The sequence below is a fragment of the Anas acuta genome, chromosome 5, assembly GCF_963932015.1.
Source record: "Anas acuta chromosome 5, bAnaAcu1.1, whole genome shotgun sequence".
NCBI classification, from domain to species: domain Eukaryota; kingdom Metazoa; phylum Chordata; class Aves; order Anseriformes; family Anatidae; genus Anas; species Anas acuta.
The window spans coordinates 4,855,862-4,876,813 of NC_088983.1; the positions used below are offsets into that span (position 1 = coordinate 4,855,862).

General features: G+C 49.3%; 2 protein-coding genes across 13 annotated transcripts in view; both read right to left on the reverse strand.

Annotated features, from left to right (window-relative positions):
- Nucleotides 1-411: 411 nt before the first annotated feature.
- CCDC198 (coiled-coil domain containing 198) lies at nucleotides 412-6,734 on the reverse strand. The gene is made up of 6 exons (XM_068682409.1): nucleotides 6,412-6,734; nucleotides 4,864-4,940; nucleotides 2,850-2,936; nucleotides 2,409-2,507; nucleotides 1,655-1,817; nucleotides 412-1,093 (listed from the first exon to the last, which is right to left on the reverse strand). Exons 1-6 carry the CDS (start codon nucleotides 6,620-6,622, stop codon nucleotides 867-869), a joined length of 864 nt encoding a protein of 287 aa, XP_068538510.1. The 5' UTR covers nucleotides 6,623-6,734; the 3' UTR covers nucleotides 412-866.
- Nucleotides 6,735-10,693: 3,959 nt separating this feature from the next.
- SLC35F4 (solute carrier family 35 member F4) overlaps nucleotides 10,694-20,952 on the reverse strand; it is a 101,606-nt gene continuing 91,347 nt past the window's right edge. For 8 of the 12 annotated variants that reach the window (XM_068682396.1, XM_068682398.1, XM_068682399.1 and 5 more), the window contains 5 exons: nucleotides 20,709-20,928; nucleotides 14,853-14,978; nucleotides 13,502-13,694; nucleotides 12,068-12,157; nucleotides 10,694-11,140 (listed from right to left, as the gene is read on the reverse strand). In XM_068682396.1, the coding sequence (XP_068538497.1) occupies nucleotides 10,899-11,140; nucleotides 12,068-12,157; nucleotides 13,502-13,694; nucleotides 14,853-14,978; nucleotides 20,709-20,928 (871 nt within the window). In that variant the 3' untranslated portion in view covers nucleotides 10,694-10,898. The remainder of the gene's footprint in view (nucleotides 11,141-12,067; nucleotides 12,158-13,501; nucleotides 13,695-14,852; nucleotides 14,979-20,708; nucleotides 20,929-20,952) is intronic. The other 4 variants (XM_068682401.1, XM_068682405.1, XM_068682407.1 and 1 more) reach the window with 1 other exon arrangement.

Sequence of the window (20,952 nt, forward strand, 5' to 3'; positions counted from 1 at the left end):
TTCCAGTCTGTCCCAGTTGGTGGCCAGGCCAGCCAACAAGCTCAGCTGAGGATGTTTCACCCTCTGGTAGGGTTTAGGCAGACCAAGGGGAAAGCAACCCAGGGAGACATTCCCAGGGATTCATTTTATCCCAGAATCACAGATAGAATTGATGTCCTTCATAGCACCATTGCTTTGAATGCATTTGGAGATGGCCAGCACCCTGCAGCACCAGGGGCTGCTGGAGAGCCCTCTGTTCCCACCACTCTGCACAGTGCTGAGACCTGAATGCAGTGGGCAAGTGAACAAAAGCCAGTGTTTTTGGGGAGATTATCCATAAAACTGGAGGTTAATACTGAATAAAATACATACATTTCTCTGCCTGGGCCAGGGGAGGAGAGGAAACTCAAAAAAGAAAAAAAAAATATCAAAAAGGAATTTCAGAAATGCCAGAATATTTATTTGAAAGACTTCCTAAAGCAATCATTCTACCTTTCATTTTGAACTGCTTTTTTGTGGCTTAGCAAAGGATGTAAGGTTGAAAACAAGCTAGGCGGAAAGGTCGAGTAACTCAAAGGCAAGCGAAATATTTCATCCCAGCTGGAACTTCTGCCGGAACATTTTCCAGCTTCTGTTTATTTTGCCAGCCTCCTCCTCCTCCTCCCTCCGCCCCCACGTTATTGTTGCTCAGTCCAAACTTTTTTTCTCCCCAGCTGCTCGGATGCAGCCACGTACCCAGACCTGTCACTACCGATCACATCAGCCACCTCCGTGCTTCCCGTGGCCCTGTCCACCTGCCCAGCTCACAGCACCGCTGCTGACTGCAGACACCGTGCCCGCACCCTGGCACCGTGGCGTGGTCCTTCAGCACGTCCCGAGGCACGCCGCTAGAAATCCCGATCGAAGAACTCATCAAAGAGAGAAACCCTCTCCGTCCGGGTCCTCACCAGCGCAGGTTTACGGGGAATTTTCCTCTCTTCCCTCTCGCAGCCCCCCGAGTCGGTGCTGGAGGTGTCCCAGGGCAGGTCCCTGGTGCACGGCTCCCCGCAGAGCCACAGCCCGACCTTGCTGCTGCTGTCGTGCTGCCCTGCGAGTCCTCCGTCCCCGCTGGTTCCTGGTGGAGAAAATATAAAAAAAATGGAATTCTGCTGAAAGCCATGCCCAGGCCCATGGGATTCACGTGGCAAACACCACGGGCAACTGGGGGTGTGGAAAGAAGATCCTGAGAAATCCCAGCAAGACCAGACCACACGTCCAGGCAGGCCAGGCATAAATTTGGGATTATATTTGGTAAAATTAGAAAGTCTGATCCAGTGTGATTTAGCACAGACCCACAGATGCGGGGGACATGGTACTGCACGTCTGAAGAGGACTTACTGGAAGGTTCAGCACCTAGCATGGACATTCACCCCCTGGCATGATGAGAGACCACCCCAAAATCCTCCAGCCAGGGGAAACCCTGTCCTGGGGACAAGGTGACAGCTAAGGGCTTTGCCACCAATATCCAACGGGCCCCTGCTTGCTCCTGCATCTTCCCCTAATGATTCAATGATATTCTGTGACATTCTGGTTTTATGCCCCTACAGCTATCCCACAGCTTCCACGGGGAAACTGATCTGATGGTATTTAAGATGCTGGGGAGCTTTACATCTCCTTGGGAAACTATTCTGCTTACCGGGGTCTCCATTAAAATGCTGATTGTGCTCAGCGGGGACAAGGTCTGGGCTGTCGGTGCTGTCACCTCTCTGTCGAGTGTCAAGGACTTTCTTCGGGCTGAATTCCTTGATTTTTTGTTTATTGATTTTTGCCTCCCTGTGGAGATTTCGCTTCAGCTCTGCCTGGGTTTGCAAATGAGTCGTCAGCACAAGCAGCAGAGGAGCAAACACGTTTTAACAGCTCGGCGCGGCATATCGTTAGGGGGCTGGCACGGAAAATAATTACACTGCCAGGTAGCTTAAGCAGGGAAAATCATATTTGCCAACGTGGGTACGTGACAGAACATGACCCGGATGGAGGTTTGTGGTTTCTCCATGGGTTATGGCCAAATGAGGGCAGAGCGCTGAAAAAACTCAGAAGTAATTACTGAACTTTCCGAAGGGCAAAAAAACCTCGTGGGTTCAAGAACTCCACTGGATAAAAAAAGGAACGAGAAGGAGCCTGCAGGAGGGTTTTCCTCATCCCTGGAGCATGGGGACAGGGAGCACCATTTGGAGCTGGGGCTGCCTCTCAGTGCCAGCGTCTCCTACATGTGTGGGACATTCCCCAGCCCAGCGGGGAGGTGTGGGTGCATCCACCACGCTGGGGCTGCTCCCCAGCTTAATCCACACTTCCCAGGCACAGGACTGAGACCTCCTGTCCCATGGGGGAGACCCCGGGATGGGAAAACCCCGCGGAGCCACAGCATCTCCCCAGAGCCCTCCCCAAGTTACCTCTCGGCGCCGGCGGGTCAGCTCCAGCATCTGCAGCTTGTGCAAGTGCTGCCGCCTGCCAGGGAGGGCTCTCAGGCTCTGCCCGCTCTTCTCCAGAGCCTAGAAGGGATTTGAAAACATAAATAAAGACATCTGCCTGTGCTGAAATGAAAAGAAACAGCTACGGGCTCCCAAACCCACGCCTGGTCCCTGGGGTGCTCCCCGGATGAAGGCAGCGAGCGTTTTCCTGCCTGGCCAACGTGCAGCAATTCAGAGAAGGTTTTCACAGTGCTTGCATTTCATCCCGCAGCTCTGGGGCACGGTGGAAAATCCTCATTAAAACCACGAATGCGTGTGCTTCTGCCCCCTGCGGTGCTTCTGCTGTGGGCTGTCCAAGTCGAGATCGTGACCTGCAGGGAAGGGAGGCTGCACGTGGTCGGTGCAGCCCTGCCTCGTCCTCACCTTGGCTTTTGGGGCTTCATCTGCTTCGTGCTGGCTCCAGGGCTTTGCAGGAGCAATCCCCCATGGCGGGCTGGCGGGTTCAAGCCTCTGCAAGTGCAATATTTACAGTGTTCAGCATCCTCTTTCCATTGCCAGCATGAAACCTGATGCGAAGCTACCTTGAGGTTTTTCCAGCTCTGCTTCTGGCCTGGCTGCTTGGGTACAGGAAGGAGATCGGCACCTTTAGCAAGTGCTTAGCACACCTGGGTATCACAATTTAATAAAATGTCTCCTGGCAGGTCACCCGAGGCCAGATCCCAGTTACCTGAGACCCCAACCATCAGCCTAACACTGCCAAGCCCACTGCTAACATGCCCCTAAGCACCACGTCCCCATGTCTCCTAAACACCACAAGGATGGGGACTTTACCACCTCCATGGGCAGCCCGTTCCAGCACCCAAATACCCTTTCCATGAATAAATTCTTCCTAATGTCCAACCTAAACCTCCCCTGGCACAACTTGAGGCCATTTCCACCAAGGGCTCCGTCCCTAAGCCCTGCCTTGCACTTTAAACAGGACATCATTAGTCCCATGAGGATGAGCAGGCACCCTCCAAACGGTGCCATGCCTCTGGCTGGCTGCCCTAAACTGCTGCCAGAGCCTGGGCTGTCATTTTCAAGCATCCTGTAAATGAAGGCATCAATGCAGGAGATAAAAGGCAGCAGCAGTAAAGGAGTGCTGGAGACAGTCCCAGCTCAGCCCAACACACCAAGAGCAAACCAACTCCCTAGAGTCAATGGGAAGCTTCCACTTGGCTTCCTATATATATATAGGCTTCTGCTCTGCCCTATTTTGGGTCATACCAGCAGGTCACCTCCAAGCTGGTGTCTCCAGCCGAAGTGGAAGGGATGCTGCCTGCTGCTCCCTTGTTCACCTGCATTTGGAGCAAACCTTCGTGCCCCCACAGCGCTGCACCACACGTGCTCCTCCCGTCCCGCTCCCCACCCGTGCTCACGGCTTGTGGTTGGGTTTTGTGCCCACAAAACCGACTGTGAAGCTGAAAAATAATGGCACTAGATGGCAGCATGTGACACCACAAGCTGTATCGCTCCCAGACGCTGCTGAGGCTGAAGGCAGACGGGGAAGTTTGGGGCTCTCGGCTAAAGTTGTGTCATGGGCTGGAGCATGGGCCTTGCAAGGGCCGTGCCGTCCTGCTCTGTGCTGCCTCTGGAAGCCTTCCTGCAGGGAAAGGGGCTTCTGCTGGCACTTAGAATCGAATCACAGAATCATTAAGGTTGGAAAAGCCCTCCAGGATCACCTGGTCCATCCCCCTACCACCAGTGTCACCCCTAACCCATGTCCCCAAGCACCAGGCCCAACCTTCCCTTGAACACCCCCAGGGACGGGGACTCCCCCACCTCCCTGGGCAACCCGTCCCAACGCCTGCCTGCTCTCTGAGCAGAAATGTCTCCTCATTTCCCACCTCAACCTGCCCTGGCACAGTTTGAGGCCATTCCCTCTAGTCTGTAGCAGCAGTGGCCAAAGCACAGGGTGGGATTAGCAGCAGCTTTGTCCTGCAGTGGGTGTTGCCAGTGCCCTAACAATACATAAACACAGCCAGGACAGAAATAAGATCAACGACTATAAATAATACATGTGGCTAAGAGATTTTTAAGCAAGGCTGTGATTACACGTGGCAATTTACAGGGCGTAGCTGGGCTCGTTACTGCCTCATCCTCCCACCGATTCGGGACATGTTCCTCACTCAGTGCTGCGTATTTTAATTCCAGCAAGGAAGGCTGGAGCACAGCACCCCTGCCCCAGGGGGGTCACCTTTGTGCTACACATGCAGCGGACTGCTTGATGAATTTTGGGGGAGCACAGAAGCTCTTGGGGACAACTGGGATCGTCGGTGTGGCAGGGCTCTCAGAGCAGGGCAGGGAGGTGAGAAGCTCGCCCAAGGACTGGATCTGCAGTGGGTTGACCAGCTGGGGACAACACGGCTCAGCCAGGGGAGCCCCTCAAACCCCTTACTTGTGGTCGCCGAGGCGGGTACAGTTTGATGATGCTGCTGCCTCCATCTGCCGGCACAGTGTCGAAGGAAAGGGGCCCTTAAAGGTTGGAAAAGAAGACAGGGGTGAAGTCACTTTGGGGCCGTCAGCTCCTCGGCTGTACCCAGCGAGAGTTTTCTGCCCTGTTTTGTATTTGGTGCATCCCACGCCCATCTCTCTCATTGTACTCTGATAACACCAGGCATAAATCATTGTTAGCTGCAGAAATAACACGTGGATGTATCCATGCCTGTGGCTGCTAACAGCTCTGCCTGCCATGTACCTCTCTCCTTCCCTCTACAACCCCTTAAATACCCTATATGTGACCACGACCACCCTCTATGTCTCCTGCAGCCTCATCCAGGCAGCGATTCAGGTCCCTTCTTGATGCTGAGTCCCAGAGACATTATTATTATTACTACTAATAACATTTATTATTATTATTATTATTATTATTATTATTATTATTATTATTATTATTATTATTATTATTATTATTATTATTATTATTATTATTGTTATTATTATTAGGTGGAACTGAGAACCATCCCTGGTGTTTTTGCTGGCCGCAGAAGAAGTGGATGACATTCAGCCCTTCATCTTTTTTGGAAACCAGCCCAAAATACACACGTGGAGGGGAACGTGCTGCACTCCAGCGATCCCCTGTTAGTCATTAAAGCCCTGCTTTAACGAGGCTGAGCAGTGGGTCCGGATCCGTTCTGCGCCGTTGGTCTCGGATGGACGCTGCTGCCTATTTTTTTGCTTGCACAAATAAACACACGGGCAGTAGCTATTTCTTTTACAGTTTCTCTATCCTTCTTGCCTCCCCAAAACCAGCCTCCTTGTGTTTGGGTGCCTTTTTAAAGCAGTGATTGAGCTCCCATGTGGCAGAGCCCCGAGGTGGCCACCACGGTGTGCAGCCTCCAGGGAGGGGAATTGGAGATAAAACGCAGGAATTTGGAGTGGAAGCTGGGGAATGGCTTGGAGAGACAGGGAATGCGTGTTTCATTAGGGATAATGAAAAACCTTCCAAAAATTGCCCATTTTGCCTTTTTTTTTTTTTTTTAATTTGCACTTCAGGAACAACAGATGCCCCCCCACTGGAGGAAAAGGAATTTAACCAAAATGAAACCTTGTAAAATAAACAAAACCTATCCTCTCGGAGGCTGTGCTTAGTTAGACAGCAGGCCGAGCTAATGCATCGCTCACGTAGTTTTGAGAACACACTACTAAAAATGAAACAGGTGAAAGAAAATGACATTTACTGATTTTTTTTCCCTTGCCTGTGGGGAGGTTTTGGGTACAGGAGGTTTGGAGCACCACGCGCCTGGACCCACACTGCTACGGGACCGGTGCCTTGTGGGGTTCCCCCGCTGCGAGGCATGGCTCTGATTTATTTTAACACTGAATTTTGCCTGCTGAGCACCTTACCCAGAATCTAGCTCTAATTAAAGTAATACAGACAAGTCCAGTAGTGCACGTTATGGGGTTGCTCTGTGAGAGCCCAAGGACCACCCCCCTTGCCCCTTACCTGCGGAGGCCCTCCCGTAGGAGGTGTTGCGGAGAGGGGGTAGTTGCCCGTGAAATCTGGGGGCTCCCCATTCCCCCATGGCCGGCGGGTACAGGATGGGCCCCCCCAGCACCCCGGGGTGCGGGATGGGGTGAGCGGGCAGGTCCTCGCTGGAGAGCATCGGTGCCACCCTGGTCACCTTGGGGTGCGCCTTGGAAGAGCTCAGGCCCATGGCGCAGAGCGGGGGCTTTGGGAGAAGGAAGAAACCTCGTGCTGTGCCCCCAAAAAGGCAGAGAGATCCTCTAGCACAGGGCTCCCTGCTGGCTGCCCAGCTGGGGGCTGGCTCCCACGGATGAATGCACTTGTGTGTCCTTCCCAGGGGGGGTTAAACATTGACTCGGCCCTGGGAATGTCCCAGCAGGGACAGGAGGAGGCCCAAACAGGCCAGAAAGACGGCGCCAAGCTTTGCTTTTCACCTGCAAGTCACTTTCAGCAAGCAGCACCACCACAGCTGGTGGCCCTGGAGGTATTTCTACAACTGTTTCTTTGGCTAAATCTTCAGTCTTTGGAGGGAAATTCAATGCTCAGAGGATTAAAAGGGTTACAGCAAGGATTAAAAGGGTTACAGCACCTCCAGAGCCTGCCCCGGCGTGGGAGAAGTATCCTCTCTCCCTGCTCCAGGCCTTGCACAGAGTGGTGGCACTGCTGGAAAGATTTGTCACCCACCTGCCTGGTGCACGGTTTGCTTCAGGTTTTTTGTGTCCAAGGTTGGCAAATCTGCAGGGGAGATTATTCCTGAAACAAGATTCACGAGTGCTGGGACCAACATCCCCTGCCAGGGGTGCCTAAAAGCCTACGGATCAGCTGCAAAACCCCACAGTGCTGGCCTGAAAGCACTGCTCAGCACCTTGAGGCTGCATCCATCAGGGCCAGCACCTCACAGTGAAACCCTAAAAGCCCCCACACCCCTATATGTCAGGGCTGTAGGGCTGCACTTAGTGCGAGCTGTGCGTGCTGCCAAGGATTGCTTTAAGTTGGGAGGTGCTCAGCTGTGAGGGACCCCACGCAGCTCCTCCCAGGAGCCCTGGGACCTCTCTGTACCTTCCTCTCATTTCGTTTATTGCCCGAAACCCTCCACTAAATTCAGTTAGGACTTGTACACTCTGGCCTTGCCTAAAGTGGGTTTTCCAGTAAATTTATTAAATTCAGAAAGAAATCATTGGCCTGCAAGTGTTCTGATGCTCTCATTTTAAGGAAGATGCATGGAAAATCCCAAACTACTGAGCAGCAAAGGAGAACCAAGAGAGGATTCAGCAAGGAGCACCTGTCCCATGCACAGCCACAACCATGGGCTGCTTCTCCCCCATCTGCCTTGAAACAGTGTTTTGTCCTTGAAAAGGTGTTTTAAATGAATCTCACAGCCACATGTCCTGTGTGTCTGTTTCCAAAATGCACGTCTTGCTCCAAAGCCCAGGGAAGGCAGCTGCTCCAGAGCATCACACCTTGTCACGACTGGGGTGGGGGAAGCTTAAGGTCCGAAAGGAAAACACCAGGAAAAAAATCCCCAGAGGAGCAGATGTTGGTGTGAGTGCGCGCAGTGGGATAAGTGTGCTTTGTGCTTTTCTTGCCAAAATCCTACCTGCATTTCATGGAAATCCCTGAGGGAGGGAGAGGAACCATGAGAATAGGGTTGCTGTCATTTATGACATTTGCAGTGTGTTTAGGGGCGGTGGTGAACAAATCAAGCAACAACAAGAGGACAATAACCCAGCATCGTTTCACTGGCTGGGATCCACGCTGGTGAAGGGGGCCACAATAACAGCAAAACAGCCTCAATTTATTGTCTTATTTCTTGTTTTTAATGAGATTTCTCTCGTTGAAAGGCAGAGCTGCACTCTAGGGAAAACAATGACCCTCCTCGCTTTGTAAGAGGAGCAGCAAAAGCCTCCTGTTGCCCTGCTTCCACCCTTGGTCCTGGATAGTGCCCAGGCAGCACAGCTGGCCCCAGGAGAGGGCTAGGAGCCTGCACCCCATGCCTGCCAGCCCCACGGCTGCAGCTTTTGCCTGCTGGGCCACTGGGGCCATCGCTGGCCCCCAAGGACAGGCTGGGAGCATGCACCAGGGCTGCTGCATGTGCTAGGCCTCACGTCGAGCCCGCCTTTTTGGGCTGTCACAGCAACTTGTTCTGCCCTGAAATGTCTCAGGCAGAGAGAAACTGACTCAAACACTGGGATTTCATGTTATTTTCCCTGCTGAATACTCAAAGAGGTTCCTTGAAGGATCCAGTCCTGTGCCTGAAGATGCTGCCAAAAGGTCCTCATCAATGCGTACGAAAAGGAAATGTTTGTTTTCCCCATGTGTTCAGCTTGGCAGGAACTAAAATTTCAGTAAAACACATCTCTAAAGCTCTCTTTTAGCGTAAATGAATATATTGGCTCCAAAATCGGGTCGGGGTGGTGCTCAAGCAGCCATGTGCCCTTTGCTCTCAGCCGCATCGTCCCATCCATATTGCCTGTTCCACACAGGTCACATTTTCAAGATATTTTTAATGACTGACTGCTTCAAAAGCAGCGGATGAAGCTCTGAGCCCATCTCTTCAAATGCTAAAAAGACATTTAAAAGACTACGTGTGCACACAGACCTTACACCTCTGGGTTTAGGGGGATGCTTGTTTGGGTGGTTCTTCCAGCTCCTGTTGTGTAGCCATGTGATAAAAGAGCCTGAGCTACGGAGTTCTGTTAGTTTTCAATATAAATGTGTATTTTGTTAGCTCTGCTGGTTGCAGCAAATACTTTATAAGGACAAATATTACAGATAAAAACCATCAGGTAGAAGAGAGTCAGATTAAAAGCTGCATTTGTAATTATTGCCACGAATGGCTGCAGTTGCAGCGGCATTAAGCCCTAACGCCCATGGGGACAGATGATTTCTGCACCACCTTCTGGCCCCAGCCCTGCCACAGCTGCTCCTGGGCTCATGATGCCGCCAGCATCCCCCCAAATTGTGGGGTTCATGTGGGACCCCGCAACTCGCAAGCCCACATGCGCCCATTGAGAGGTGAGCTTGTGATCAGCACCCTTGTACATTGTGCTCTTGCTCTTATTTAATAACAAATAAACATGGTTTTTGCTATTTATATAACCAATAGTATTCATCATGAACCCCTCCTTAATCTTTTTTTTTTTTTTTTTTTTTTTTTTTTTTTCCACCTCTGGCAGAAATACTGTCAAAAAAAGCCCTCCTAACTGGAAATCAAAAGCTCCAGTGCTGGGCAGGCTGGTAGAGTTCAGCAATCTGCACTTCTTTCCATTTGTTTCTACTCTTCTTAAAAAAAAAATAAAAATTGTTTTTGTTTGCGTATCAGGTGCTCTCAAATATAAAAGTCATCTTGCATGATTGATCCTAGGAATGCTGCAACAGAAAACAGCCATCCTAAATTACACGGTGAGTTAGGGAAGGAGCTGGCTTGGCTGGTTTGTTTGTTTTGGCTTTTGAAAGGTTTTGCACTGCAGAACTTCTTAAGAAAAATATTTCTTTGGCCCAAGGGAAAAGCTCTAGAAAATAGGAACTGGCATTTTCCAGGGATGCAGGGATGCTGGTGATTCGGGGTGCTCAATCTCTATGTGAGAAGCTCGTTGTTCAGCTGGGAATGCAGTTTTTCTGCAAGGAAAAAATGAATGAATAAATAAATAAGCCCTGAGTGAGGTCGGCTCTTCTGCTGCATTCAGGAAGGGATTTCTTGCTTCCAATAAACTGGGAGGGAAGGTGTCCTGGCAGCGCATGGCTGTGTCACTGTCCCTGCTGATGTCCTGGCTGTCACGTCAATTTGGGCATCAGGACTGAGCCTTTGATTTCCACTGCCTGCAGGCACAGCACGTAATGGAGAGGAGACAAGCGTGCAGCACCAGAGGGCAAGCAGCACTGCAGCACGTCTGTTATTATGTGTGGAGTAGCTTTCATCACATATTTCACAACAGCGTAACCTAATGAAAGATTAATTCGTTGCGTGACACGGGATAATTAGTCTGATAAAGATCCCTAATAACAATGTGAACATCAGCTTCCCTCACAAATGGCTTCTCGAGACTTCTGTGAGAGATTTGGAGCTGCTTTCCGAACCCACTGCCTTACCAAAAGATTGGTATATTTTGAAGCTAAGTTCACACGTCCAATTTTGAGATTTAGCTGGAAATGTCCAAAATTTGTATCCTTGAGAACAGTTCTACTTTTGCCACCAGAAGACCAGTGATGTAGACTTCATCCATATTTTAAACCTACCAGCTCAGTAAGACAGGAGCTTAAATGGTTTTTATTAGAAAACGTTTTATTGTGGTTATTTACACCCTTTCCTTGGTAAGTGTATAAATGTAAACATTTATTATAGATGTATTTCTCTTATCTTACATCCCCAGATCAGAGTAAATGTCATTGTTAAGCATACAAGTAGTGAGGAAATTTAAGCTATATTCACAGAATATACATCCGCGTGCAGTTCAAGTCCGCCAGCCCTAAGCTAGTGGTATAGACACTGTCCCATTAGCTCTACTTCTGCTTCTCGTGTGTACGCTGGAGTCTGTGATGTCGTCGGCGTGATCCTCGCTCTTCTTCTCCTTTAAGCTGTTGATGAACCTCAGGGTGATTTCATCCCACTCCTCGGGGAGCAGCATCAGCAGAAACCCGATGCAAATGATGATGGTGGCTCCCAGCCTCACCACGCTGAAGATCATTTTGTGCTTCAGGAGATCCACGGCTGTGAAGGAGAAACAACAAGGCTGTCAAAACAGCAGCAGGATGAACCACAGCATCAGAGCAGCCTGGCAAAAACTTGTGTGTCATGCTCTGGCTGTGACACAGGCCACATCACCCCCAGTGCTCTGGTGACCAGCTCCTAGGGTTCAGAGCACAGCCTCAAAAAAGGAAGCCTCAAAAAGCCAGCTTAGCCTCAAAGCTTCCCTTTCTGCTCTGAGAGGGAAGGTGTTTTATGGTAACTCTTTTATCTGTAGCAGGCTGAATCAGCACAACACTTCCTTGTGCTGCAGAGGTCAGCGGTAGGGAGGTCAGGGAGCTGGAGATGATGTCTCCAGGCCCAGCCTCCCAGCTCCACGAGCTGCAGTAACAGCACATCTGAGCCCTTCAGCAGCCTCGTCCAGGTACCGACAACCACATTTCACATCTCTGACCTGCACACCCCTATAAATAGCTGTCTGTTTGAAAACATGCTCAGACACCTCGAGTTGCAAGGCCAGGGAGGTGGAGGAGGAGATCAGAAGAGCAGAGACAGCAGCTGTTCAAGAAGAACGAGCTTTGGCCAAAAATCCCATGTACATTCCCTGCCCTGGTGCTGCACGGCAGGTCACCAGCACGGTGCTGAGCCATGGCAGCAGGATGCTGCCCCCTGCCACGTCTCAGCAAACGTGGTGGCAACCAGCCTGCCCTCTCCTGTGCACGGGATGGACATACCCCATCACTTCCAGGGCAAAGAATAAAGATTATTAAAAAAGGCTTTTACTAACTGAAACACCCCCCATCACCGGGAGCAGCTGTGAAGGTGAATGAGACGGGATCATTTGTGAAATATGTGGCAGCAGATTGTGAGCATTTAGACAATAAAGTGCTTCTGCTGTGTGTGTGCCACTGCGTTTGTTTCTCTTTCAACCAAGGAGCGCGTTACTTGTACCTGCATTGCCAGGGACGCTGAGCACCGTGCCGATAGAGATCAGGATGGGGTACGTAAGCACGACGCCAACATTAACCAGAATGTTGAACGCTGGGGAAAAAAAAAAACAGATGAATTAATATATGATTATGCAGAAAAGCACTAGAGCGAGGCATTTCTCCTCCACCCTGACCCTCCGAGTGTGATGGGGTGATAGCAGCAGGGAACCCAGACTCTAATGGGCACTCAACACAATTACCCTGTGAAGCTGACCAAGCACGCTGTAGTGAGACCACGGTTTTGCTGCTATGTTGAAGGCAAGCTGGAAGCTGAGAGAAGCACAAATGCTCAGCACCTTTAATTTATGGATTTATGGGGTGTTTTGTTTTGTTTTTAATAACAGTCTTTCCAGCCAGCTTCAGTTTTCTTGAGGTATCATAAGCAAATTGTAAAACTTCCCTTTCATACCATCCTTCAGGGTGCTGCCATAAGGGAGGCAGCAAGCTCTCAGAGCCAAGGCTGGTGCTGAGCAGCGTGGCACTCCCTAAACATTCCTCCTCTGCTGGTGGCAGTCCCCTGTGTGGAAGGAGCAGGTCTGTCTGCTCCACAGTGCTGTTTCCTCCTGCTTGGGGTTATATTTTCAGGCGGTGCTCTGGGTGGTAAGTCATCCCTGTATTTTTCCCCTTGGGTGCTGACAGAGAAGCTGCAGCTCAGGTTGGAGTTGCTTCAAGGAGTGGCCAAGGCTTGCTCTTGACACCTCAGCCCCCAGTCCTGCCACTCTGTAGGATGGCTGCACTATGGGCTACGTGCTGGCAATGGCATCCTCTTTGTTTCCATTTAATATACTTGCAGTGGAGACAAACCTCTTCAATTATGAAATAATTGAGACGTTAGTAAAGGAAAGTATGTTCGTATACCTCTAAATTAAAACACCCTGGGCTGAATCCAACAGCTTTTCTGCCTGCCTGGCTACAGGATAGCCTTTGGGGCTCTGAAAGAAGCGTTGTGGAAGAGAGGAGGGGAGGTGGAGGCTGCAGGAAATGACACAAAGTGTCCCACCCCAGCGGGTCCCCGTATCGGTGTGTGCACACCAGTCCACATCAGCGCATGCCAGGAGCTGCTTGAGTACATGCAGCCCTTTGAAATTCAATTTATAGCGATCAGACTGTGCCAGAGACAGGGAAATATCAATAAAACCACTGTAGGAACGCAAAGATGAGATGCGGACAATGAGTAAGGCTGCTTTGTGTTTATTCTCTGCTACTAATATTCATGTTAAGGCTTCCTATGAAAATTGTTACTCACTCATCAAGGAGTACCCATTTGCACTGGGACCAGATTTCACTTGTGAGAGCTTTGCTGCTAATCAGGGGGGAAATACTTGTGTCTGAGGCTCACTCGGTACTGGGGGCAGGAGGAGGAAACAGAGCAATGAGTACTCGTGTTATCACATACCTAACCAGAGGCCAGCCACTCCGCACAGGTAACCCCACGGCACGGCAGAGAACGGCGACCAGTACTCCACTTTGGTAAAGTACAGTATGATGGGGGTGACCGAGATGAAAATTAAATTGAAGAAGCCCAAGGTGGAGACAAAATGAGCGGCCTCCCCGAAGTTTGCACTGCCAAGGAACATCTTGAACAAAACCTGTAAAGGAGAGGAAAGAGGAGGGGTTTAGGCTCATGTCTGCCCTGGAGATCGAAGTCCTCCTGCACAGGGTCCTCCCATCCTTCGGGGAGAGCTGGGCACAGGGGCAGACCTGACCAGGACAGGGTGCCACAGCCCAGATTTTCACTAAAGAAGAGTTTTACAAGGGAGATTTGGGGAAGATTTCTGCCTTATTTTAGCTCAACGAGAGATACTGTGTTGTTATTAACAGGGGGAAGGTCGAGTCTGTACAACAAAGCTTAGCACGAAGTGCCAAGAGGAGTGGGTGTAATTATGAACCTAAAGACAATGTGGTCCTTGCAGTGAAAGTTACTGGAGGGGGGCTGTGGGAGGAATGTCTAGCCTGGAGAAACTCTCTTCAGACTCTCTTCAAGGCAGCACGAGCCTTGTGGAGGATTTGTCCTAGATAGCCCTAAGTCTACACACTTTGAGGGACTCACGAATGCTCACAATAAATTTATCAGAGGCAGCAAATCTAAAACCAGGAGGCAACTTCTCATCCTTCCACACTTCTCATCTTCACACACACCCTGCCCTCCCTGATCTGACCATACCCACAGCCACCTTTAGCCCGACCTGCCTCCAGGTCAGACATCCCTCCCTTCCCCACCCCTCACCTTCACGGGCAGCCACTGCTGTCACACAGCGGGGGCAAAGCGCCGCCCGTCTGCAAGGCACAGGCTGCACCAGGGGCTCGCAGCCTGGCACGAGAGCAGAATATGCAAGAGAGCTGCACTGCGGACCGGGGACGAGTCATCTGTCCTCGCTGGAGGAGAGCGGCGCTCGCCGCATTCTCCCTCTCCTCCCGCTGCATATGGCAAGCCCGTCCGAAACGGTGTCAAGAAACCGCGGCGGCAGGAAATGATTAAAACATGATACCGAGCTCCTGGCGGCATAATAATGGGGATTTCATTAAAGGCTCATAAAGCAAAGGCACGCGGAGCATTCGGCAGCTCCAAGCTAATTGCCCTCCTAGTAAATTTTCTGACGTTGTGACATTGCCCGGGCACAACGCGCATGATGCAGGAGGGGTGAGGAAAATCAAGCGCTTATTTCACAGGGATTCGTTTCCTACTTGTGCATTTTTAACATCCAGCGTTACAGAAACAAGAATATTAATAAACGGTTGTGACCTACCTTATATAATGCAGACGTAGAGGCTGATCCAACAGCATATGCTACCCCGATAATTGAATCGCCCTGGAAACCATCTGCATATGCCATCATTACGATTCCTGTGATTGCCATTATTGCTGCCACTATCTGCACAGACAAAGCAAAGCGACGTAAAGCTCACGGCAGTTTCATTACACGGGAAGAGATTATCGCTGTGTGGGGTTTCAATGAGTGCCACTAGCTGCTTGCCCTGACTTCAAGCCTTACCCATTTCCCTTAAATAGGTGGTTATGAACTGCTGGGAGAAGCGGAAAACATAATGAAAGGCATCCACTTGGGAGATACGACTCCAAGAAATTTTAAGATGTTGTGCTCAACTACACAAGGGGACAAATATTCATCAAAGCCACCAATTTGACCAATTTGAATTGAAATGCAAGCATTTTGAGGGCCAATCCTTCCAGACAGCATTTCAGGAGACTGCTCCCTGAGCTGTGTCTTTAAGAAGCCTTTACCATTGTGCTTAGTTGGTGTTAGTTTTTATATGTTAATTTTTTTTTTTTCCTTTTGGCTTGGTTTGGTTTGTGGGGGGTGTTGGTGGTTGCTGTTGTTGTTGTTTATGTGTCCCTCATCTGAAGAGCCCAGACAGAGCTTCTAAGAAACCTCAAGGACAAAGAACAGGACTAAGTATCTGCACCACGTCTGAAATCCTTGGTCTTGACTCCAAGGAACTCCAAGCAGTGTCAGGGATCCCTCCATGAAAAACTCCTTCTCTCTGCCTAATTGCTCTAAGAAGGTAAATACAGAGTCTAGATTTCGAAGGTGCTGAATAATTAACTTCCGCAGACTTAAAGGAAAACGCATTTCCTCAGACCTGTGGAAAATTACAGCCTCGTTTCTGAAAGATTTTTATATAGATTTAAAAAGAATTACAGTGACATTGAACAGTTTGTTGTTATAAAAAAGGTCTCTCATTTACTTGAGCTCGGTGTAGTGCAGAGGACGCACAACTGCAGATACCCAGGGTTGGCTGTTACAGAATCACCAGCAGTATGTAAGGATCAGACACTTTTCTGTCATCAGATAGCCATTAAATCACACAACTCCCCAGTGAGAAAGAGAAGGGCCCTCCCCATTCATACAAGCTAAGAAACAAATGTGATTATCCTTGACAGTGTAACTGTGTGCCTCCCACAGGCCAGATGCAGCAGACGTGGCTCTGGGTCAACTTCAAGGCTGGCGTTTGAAATTCAGGTCCCCCCGGCCTAATGGTGAGGGATGGGGTCCCACATATGCTTGTATCTCTCAGGTATAATGCAAAGGTTCAATGAGGTTTGGAAAAACTTTAGGAAGAGGGGACAAGGTGTGTTCCCCCCCCTGTCCTGAATAACAGCCTGGTGGTCAGGCCGCTCTGGGGAAGGGCCGAGTCCCTTTGTGTCCCCAAGACTGCCACCTATTTCTATCCAAGGACTTCAGAGTAAATTACAGTGAAATTCTCTTAGAAGAATGAGTTTCAGCGGCATTTCAGGCTGCCCCCAGCCCCATCCAGCCTGGCCTTGGGCACTGCCAGGGATGGGGCAGCCACAGCTCCTCGGGGCAGCCTGCGCCAGGGCCTCACCACCCTCAGAGTGAGGAATTTCTTCCTCATATCTAACCTAAACCTCCATTCTTTAACTTAAAACTGTTCCCCTTGTCCTATCACTACACTCCCTGATAGGCTGTGTAATAATTCTGTAATTCTGCTGTTCCTCCTTATGGTTTACCCTAGCATACGAACACCACAAAGGCCCAGCCTGGCAGCAATGCAGAATTAGACCCAGGACCCTTCAGAAGCCAGCACGACACCTCCTGTTCGTCCTCAGAAGCTTCCCCGTTGCCCTGCTGCTCTGCATGTCTGTTTTAATCTGCGGCAGCGTTATCCATCTTGCCTCGCACATAAATTCAGACGTAGCGTTTCAGCTGTCGGCTGCAATACTTCAGCAGCAATATCTCAAGCAGTATCTCCCACCAGACAAAATAGAAAAGCCCCATAGCTGTGCCCTTCTCCAAATGGAAAGGATGAAGATTTAACACCCGGGGCCCAGCAGGCAAAACCTTGCCTTGTGCTAGGGGCGAGGAGTAAATCCATCATCCCCGCGGGGAGATCTTTCCTGGTGGGAAAAACACCTCCCCGCTCCGACCACACCAAACTCAGAGAGACAGCTCCCTAATTTAATCAACGCTTTAGAAAGCCAGCCGCCTCTTCCCCTGAAGCAACCAAAATGATGGGCACTACGGAGCATCACCTCGTGAGATTTCAGATGAATACGGCCTGATATGGGAGAACGCTATTTAAACTCCGTGTTGGAATCTCTTCCTGCAAATCACACATCGCTGCATTAGCAGAGTTGACCTCTGCCTGGCGTTTGTGGCGTGTTTGCTTTAGGAACCTGCGAGCACGTCCTGCAGGCTGCTGTGAGCTGACGAGCAGCAGCAAGGTCACACAGCAAAGCCGGCTGTTGTAGCTGACAGCTCGTTAAACGAAGCTTTTAATTAACAGAGGAGTGTAGTAACTTTCTTGTGGAGCCTCTTAGAGAAGGAATGAAACCAGCCTGCTTCTTTTTTTCTTTTTCTTTTTTTTTTTTTTCCTGGGAGAGAGCTGGGCCAACTAACATTTTAGTCAGGAACATTTGTTTTTCCACGTGAAGCATAGCAGAAAATGGGGTGCTGCAGTAAAGAGATCTGCCTTCGTCCTACAGACAACCATTTTTTGGGGGGAAAACTGTCCCCAGACCATTCTGCACACACCTAATAAGCATTAATTCAGCTTCACAGATGAAACACAACCAAAGGCTCAAATATGGAAACTTCTAAGTACATGGCTACAGCTTAAGCATCATAAACCAACAGAGCTATTCAAATACATCAAGTATTTTAAATATTTGTGCTCGCTCTGAGCTACAGCTGTCTGGACTTCCCCAAGTCCCAGTGTTAACATGGATACAGGCTGCCTTATTAATTCATGAGACATTCACAAGTGGCCGAGCAAACCAGGCTATGGTGCAGGCTGTGCCGTTTCCCTGGGCAGTGCAGTAGGTGCTCAGGGTGGCCAAGGGTCTACCTGCACTGAAGCTCTGACTCTTTGCACTTTTATAGCTAAATAGCCACACGTTCATTGCTGTATACATCACCCTCGTATGAATATTTTTCCTCCGGAGTGAGTTTTTCTCTTTGAGGCTGGGTGCAGGCTCCTTCCCACACTACACCATCCCTGCTGAGAGCACTGCAGAGTGACTCCAGGTAGCTAAACGCAGCCAGGGCAGCTGCATGGAGCCCCTGCAGCCCCCCTGCAGCTGATGCTTCCACAAGCAAGTCTTTGCTGCACCACGAGGTGACTACCACGATGGGTTGCTCTTCAGACAGCCCACCTGAAAACCCAGCTCCCAGCGGCTCCTCTCTCAGGACCGGGGCACCAGCAGGGAGCTGGCAATGCTGACGATCTGCTGCAGAGCTTCTGAGCTGTCACAGCCGCTGGTTCTCGAGCCCAGGCAGCCGAAATCTGTCTCAGGTACACGCACCGGCTGCTTCCCCACCACGACACGCTGCAGACATGCCCTGCGGCTCCACGGCTCTCAAAGAGCTGCTGGGAGCTGAGCTCCTTTGAAAAAAAAAAAACCTGGCTGTGCTCCTGGCTGCTGAGTGCTTCTGTACAAACACTGGCTCAGGGTATATCATTACCCTTATTTCTTCTCGTCCCCTCGCTGTCCAAATAACCTAATTACACCTGCTGTCTGAGAGCCTCGGGAGCGAAAGGAGTGGATGCATTCAAAACACACGAGGCTGGGGCCGTGCTGCTTTGTCGTATTTCAGTTCTCAAACACTTTCCTGCGTGGTTATTAACATCATTAAGTGCGATTCTGGCAGGAGGGCTGCTGGAAAACGCTGCTAATTGCCCTTCCAAGCACGCTGCATACAGAATCTGCCAGTTAGCAGCAAAAACAGTTTCTTTTACGTGCAGGATTTGCTCTTCACTTCTTCTGCCAGGATTTTTGTACAAACCTCACAGTGTTTACAGCATTAATACCAATGCATATTTATACCAACTTTTTCTTTTTCCCAGTCAGTGAAAAATGGATAATAATTGAGGATAGCCTTAGTATTTTTTACCTGTTTTTTTTGTTTGTTTGTTTGTTTGTTTTTTGTTTTTTTTTTTAAGAGAATGGGCTAGGGAAATACAATAGTTGTGTTTGCTCTTCCAGAAAGAGGCTGATTTAGACAAAAACTGTAGCTTAAAAGGTATAAAAATTACTATTTTTTTCTGCAGGGCTCAGTAGCACCTTGCACAAGTGAGTAATAACAGCAGGAGGCTGAGATGATCAAGGAACAGAGAGGGAAAGTACAGCCTCAGAAGTTACTGCTCCTGGTAACTGCTGTACAGAGGACCTGAGCATTTCAAACCCTGCTTATTCTTTGAGTTAGGCATCAGCAGGAGGGTAGGTCACACTCATCTGATGTTTTTACGTTTTATGAAATAGGCGTACAGATGCCTGGCTTTAGCACCGCAAGGTGAAATGTCCGTGTCCTTACCTTCAAGGGAACCATGGCTGGGGTCTATGAAACACCAGGGAACCTCCTTCACTTTGTCTGGTCTGGTTGAATCGACCCTGGTGAGGCACGGACTCTCTACTGAGCCCATCCAACAACCCCCTGCTCGCAGATCCCTACCCGTGCTCTTGTGACAACATGCAGGGGTTCGATGTTCAGCCTCCACGCTATGTCCAACCACCCAGCCAGTCCTGCTGGGAGACCCAAGGGACTGTTTTACATTAAACAGTTCCCTTTTCTGCTCCCAAAGGCCAAGCACAGGGCTCTGCTCAGTGTGCTGCTGTCTGCTCTGAAGGCTACATCAGCTGCCTGAGAGTCAGGATGCCTTGTCCTTTCCTTTCTGAGCCCCTCTACCTCACTATTAACCAAAAATGTAGGTGTCTTTGTCATTTTTTATAAAAGCCCATTTGGATGAGATCGCGATCCATCACGCTTTGCACAGAACTTACATCCAGCTGCCCCTTTGGTCCCAGGCATCAAACCTGTCCCAAAGAGTCCCTAATTAAGTTCAAGGCCCTTGGCAACTCAGTAAGGATTGTACCCAACGAGATCACAAGGCCTTGGACCATTTCAGTGGGACAATCTGCATGGGCAGAAACAGCAGAAGGCATACCCGGTCCTTAGCCAAGATATAAAGGCAACAAGTTAAATTGCTGCCCACTAGGAGATTTGGGTACATAAAATCACAGGAAACATGCTTGCTCTTCCCCAGGTCCATGCACACCTAATTTTGCTTGAGTTCTTTTTGTTTGTTTGTTTTTCAAGAGTGAAACATTCCCATATTACTGTCCATGTGTCTTTTAATGAAAAACACACCTTCATGCAAAGCAGCTGCTGTCACTTTTAAACCCTAATTGGCAAATGAATGCATGCGTGAAATGTAATAGGATGCAATAAGAAAATATGCTACTTATTAAAAAAAAGAATACCTACTCAAAGAACTAATAAAATTGCTTTGGTTAGAACCTAAGTATTTATCACTAAGTTTAAAATGAAACTAATTGAGTGCTCTTCAGCACTGTAACCCAAGCAGAACAAGTTTATAGGAATTTGGAAGTCCTCCTATTTTAATTTATCTAATTACACTTGGTTGTAATAGCTAAATTTGTATTACCTCTGGAGTCTGACATCTCTAGCCGATTTTAAGACTGAGGTTCGCATCATTAATCGAAATGAGAAATGGTTTCATGGTATATGCATACCATAACGCAGGAGCACTATGGTAGCACAATAGCTCATGGATTTAAGGGTAGGTATGGAAATGAGAGAGGTGAAAATCAGGCATGTCATTACCCTTGCTCCCATGAACCTGTCTTTCAGCACGATCCAAGAAAGCAAGAAGACAAAAGCTTTGTTACAACAGAACAGGGCAGAGACGTCTGTGGCTGTCAGCTTCTTTAAAGCCAGTAAATACAAGTAGTTAGTCAAAGTCCACAGAATAGAAAAGGGAGCAGTCCTTTTAAGAAAGAGTTTCAGCGTCAAACCGTCTTCACCAAAAATCCGACTGCATTCCCTGAGGAAAGAGAAGAGTTTAAAG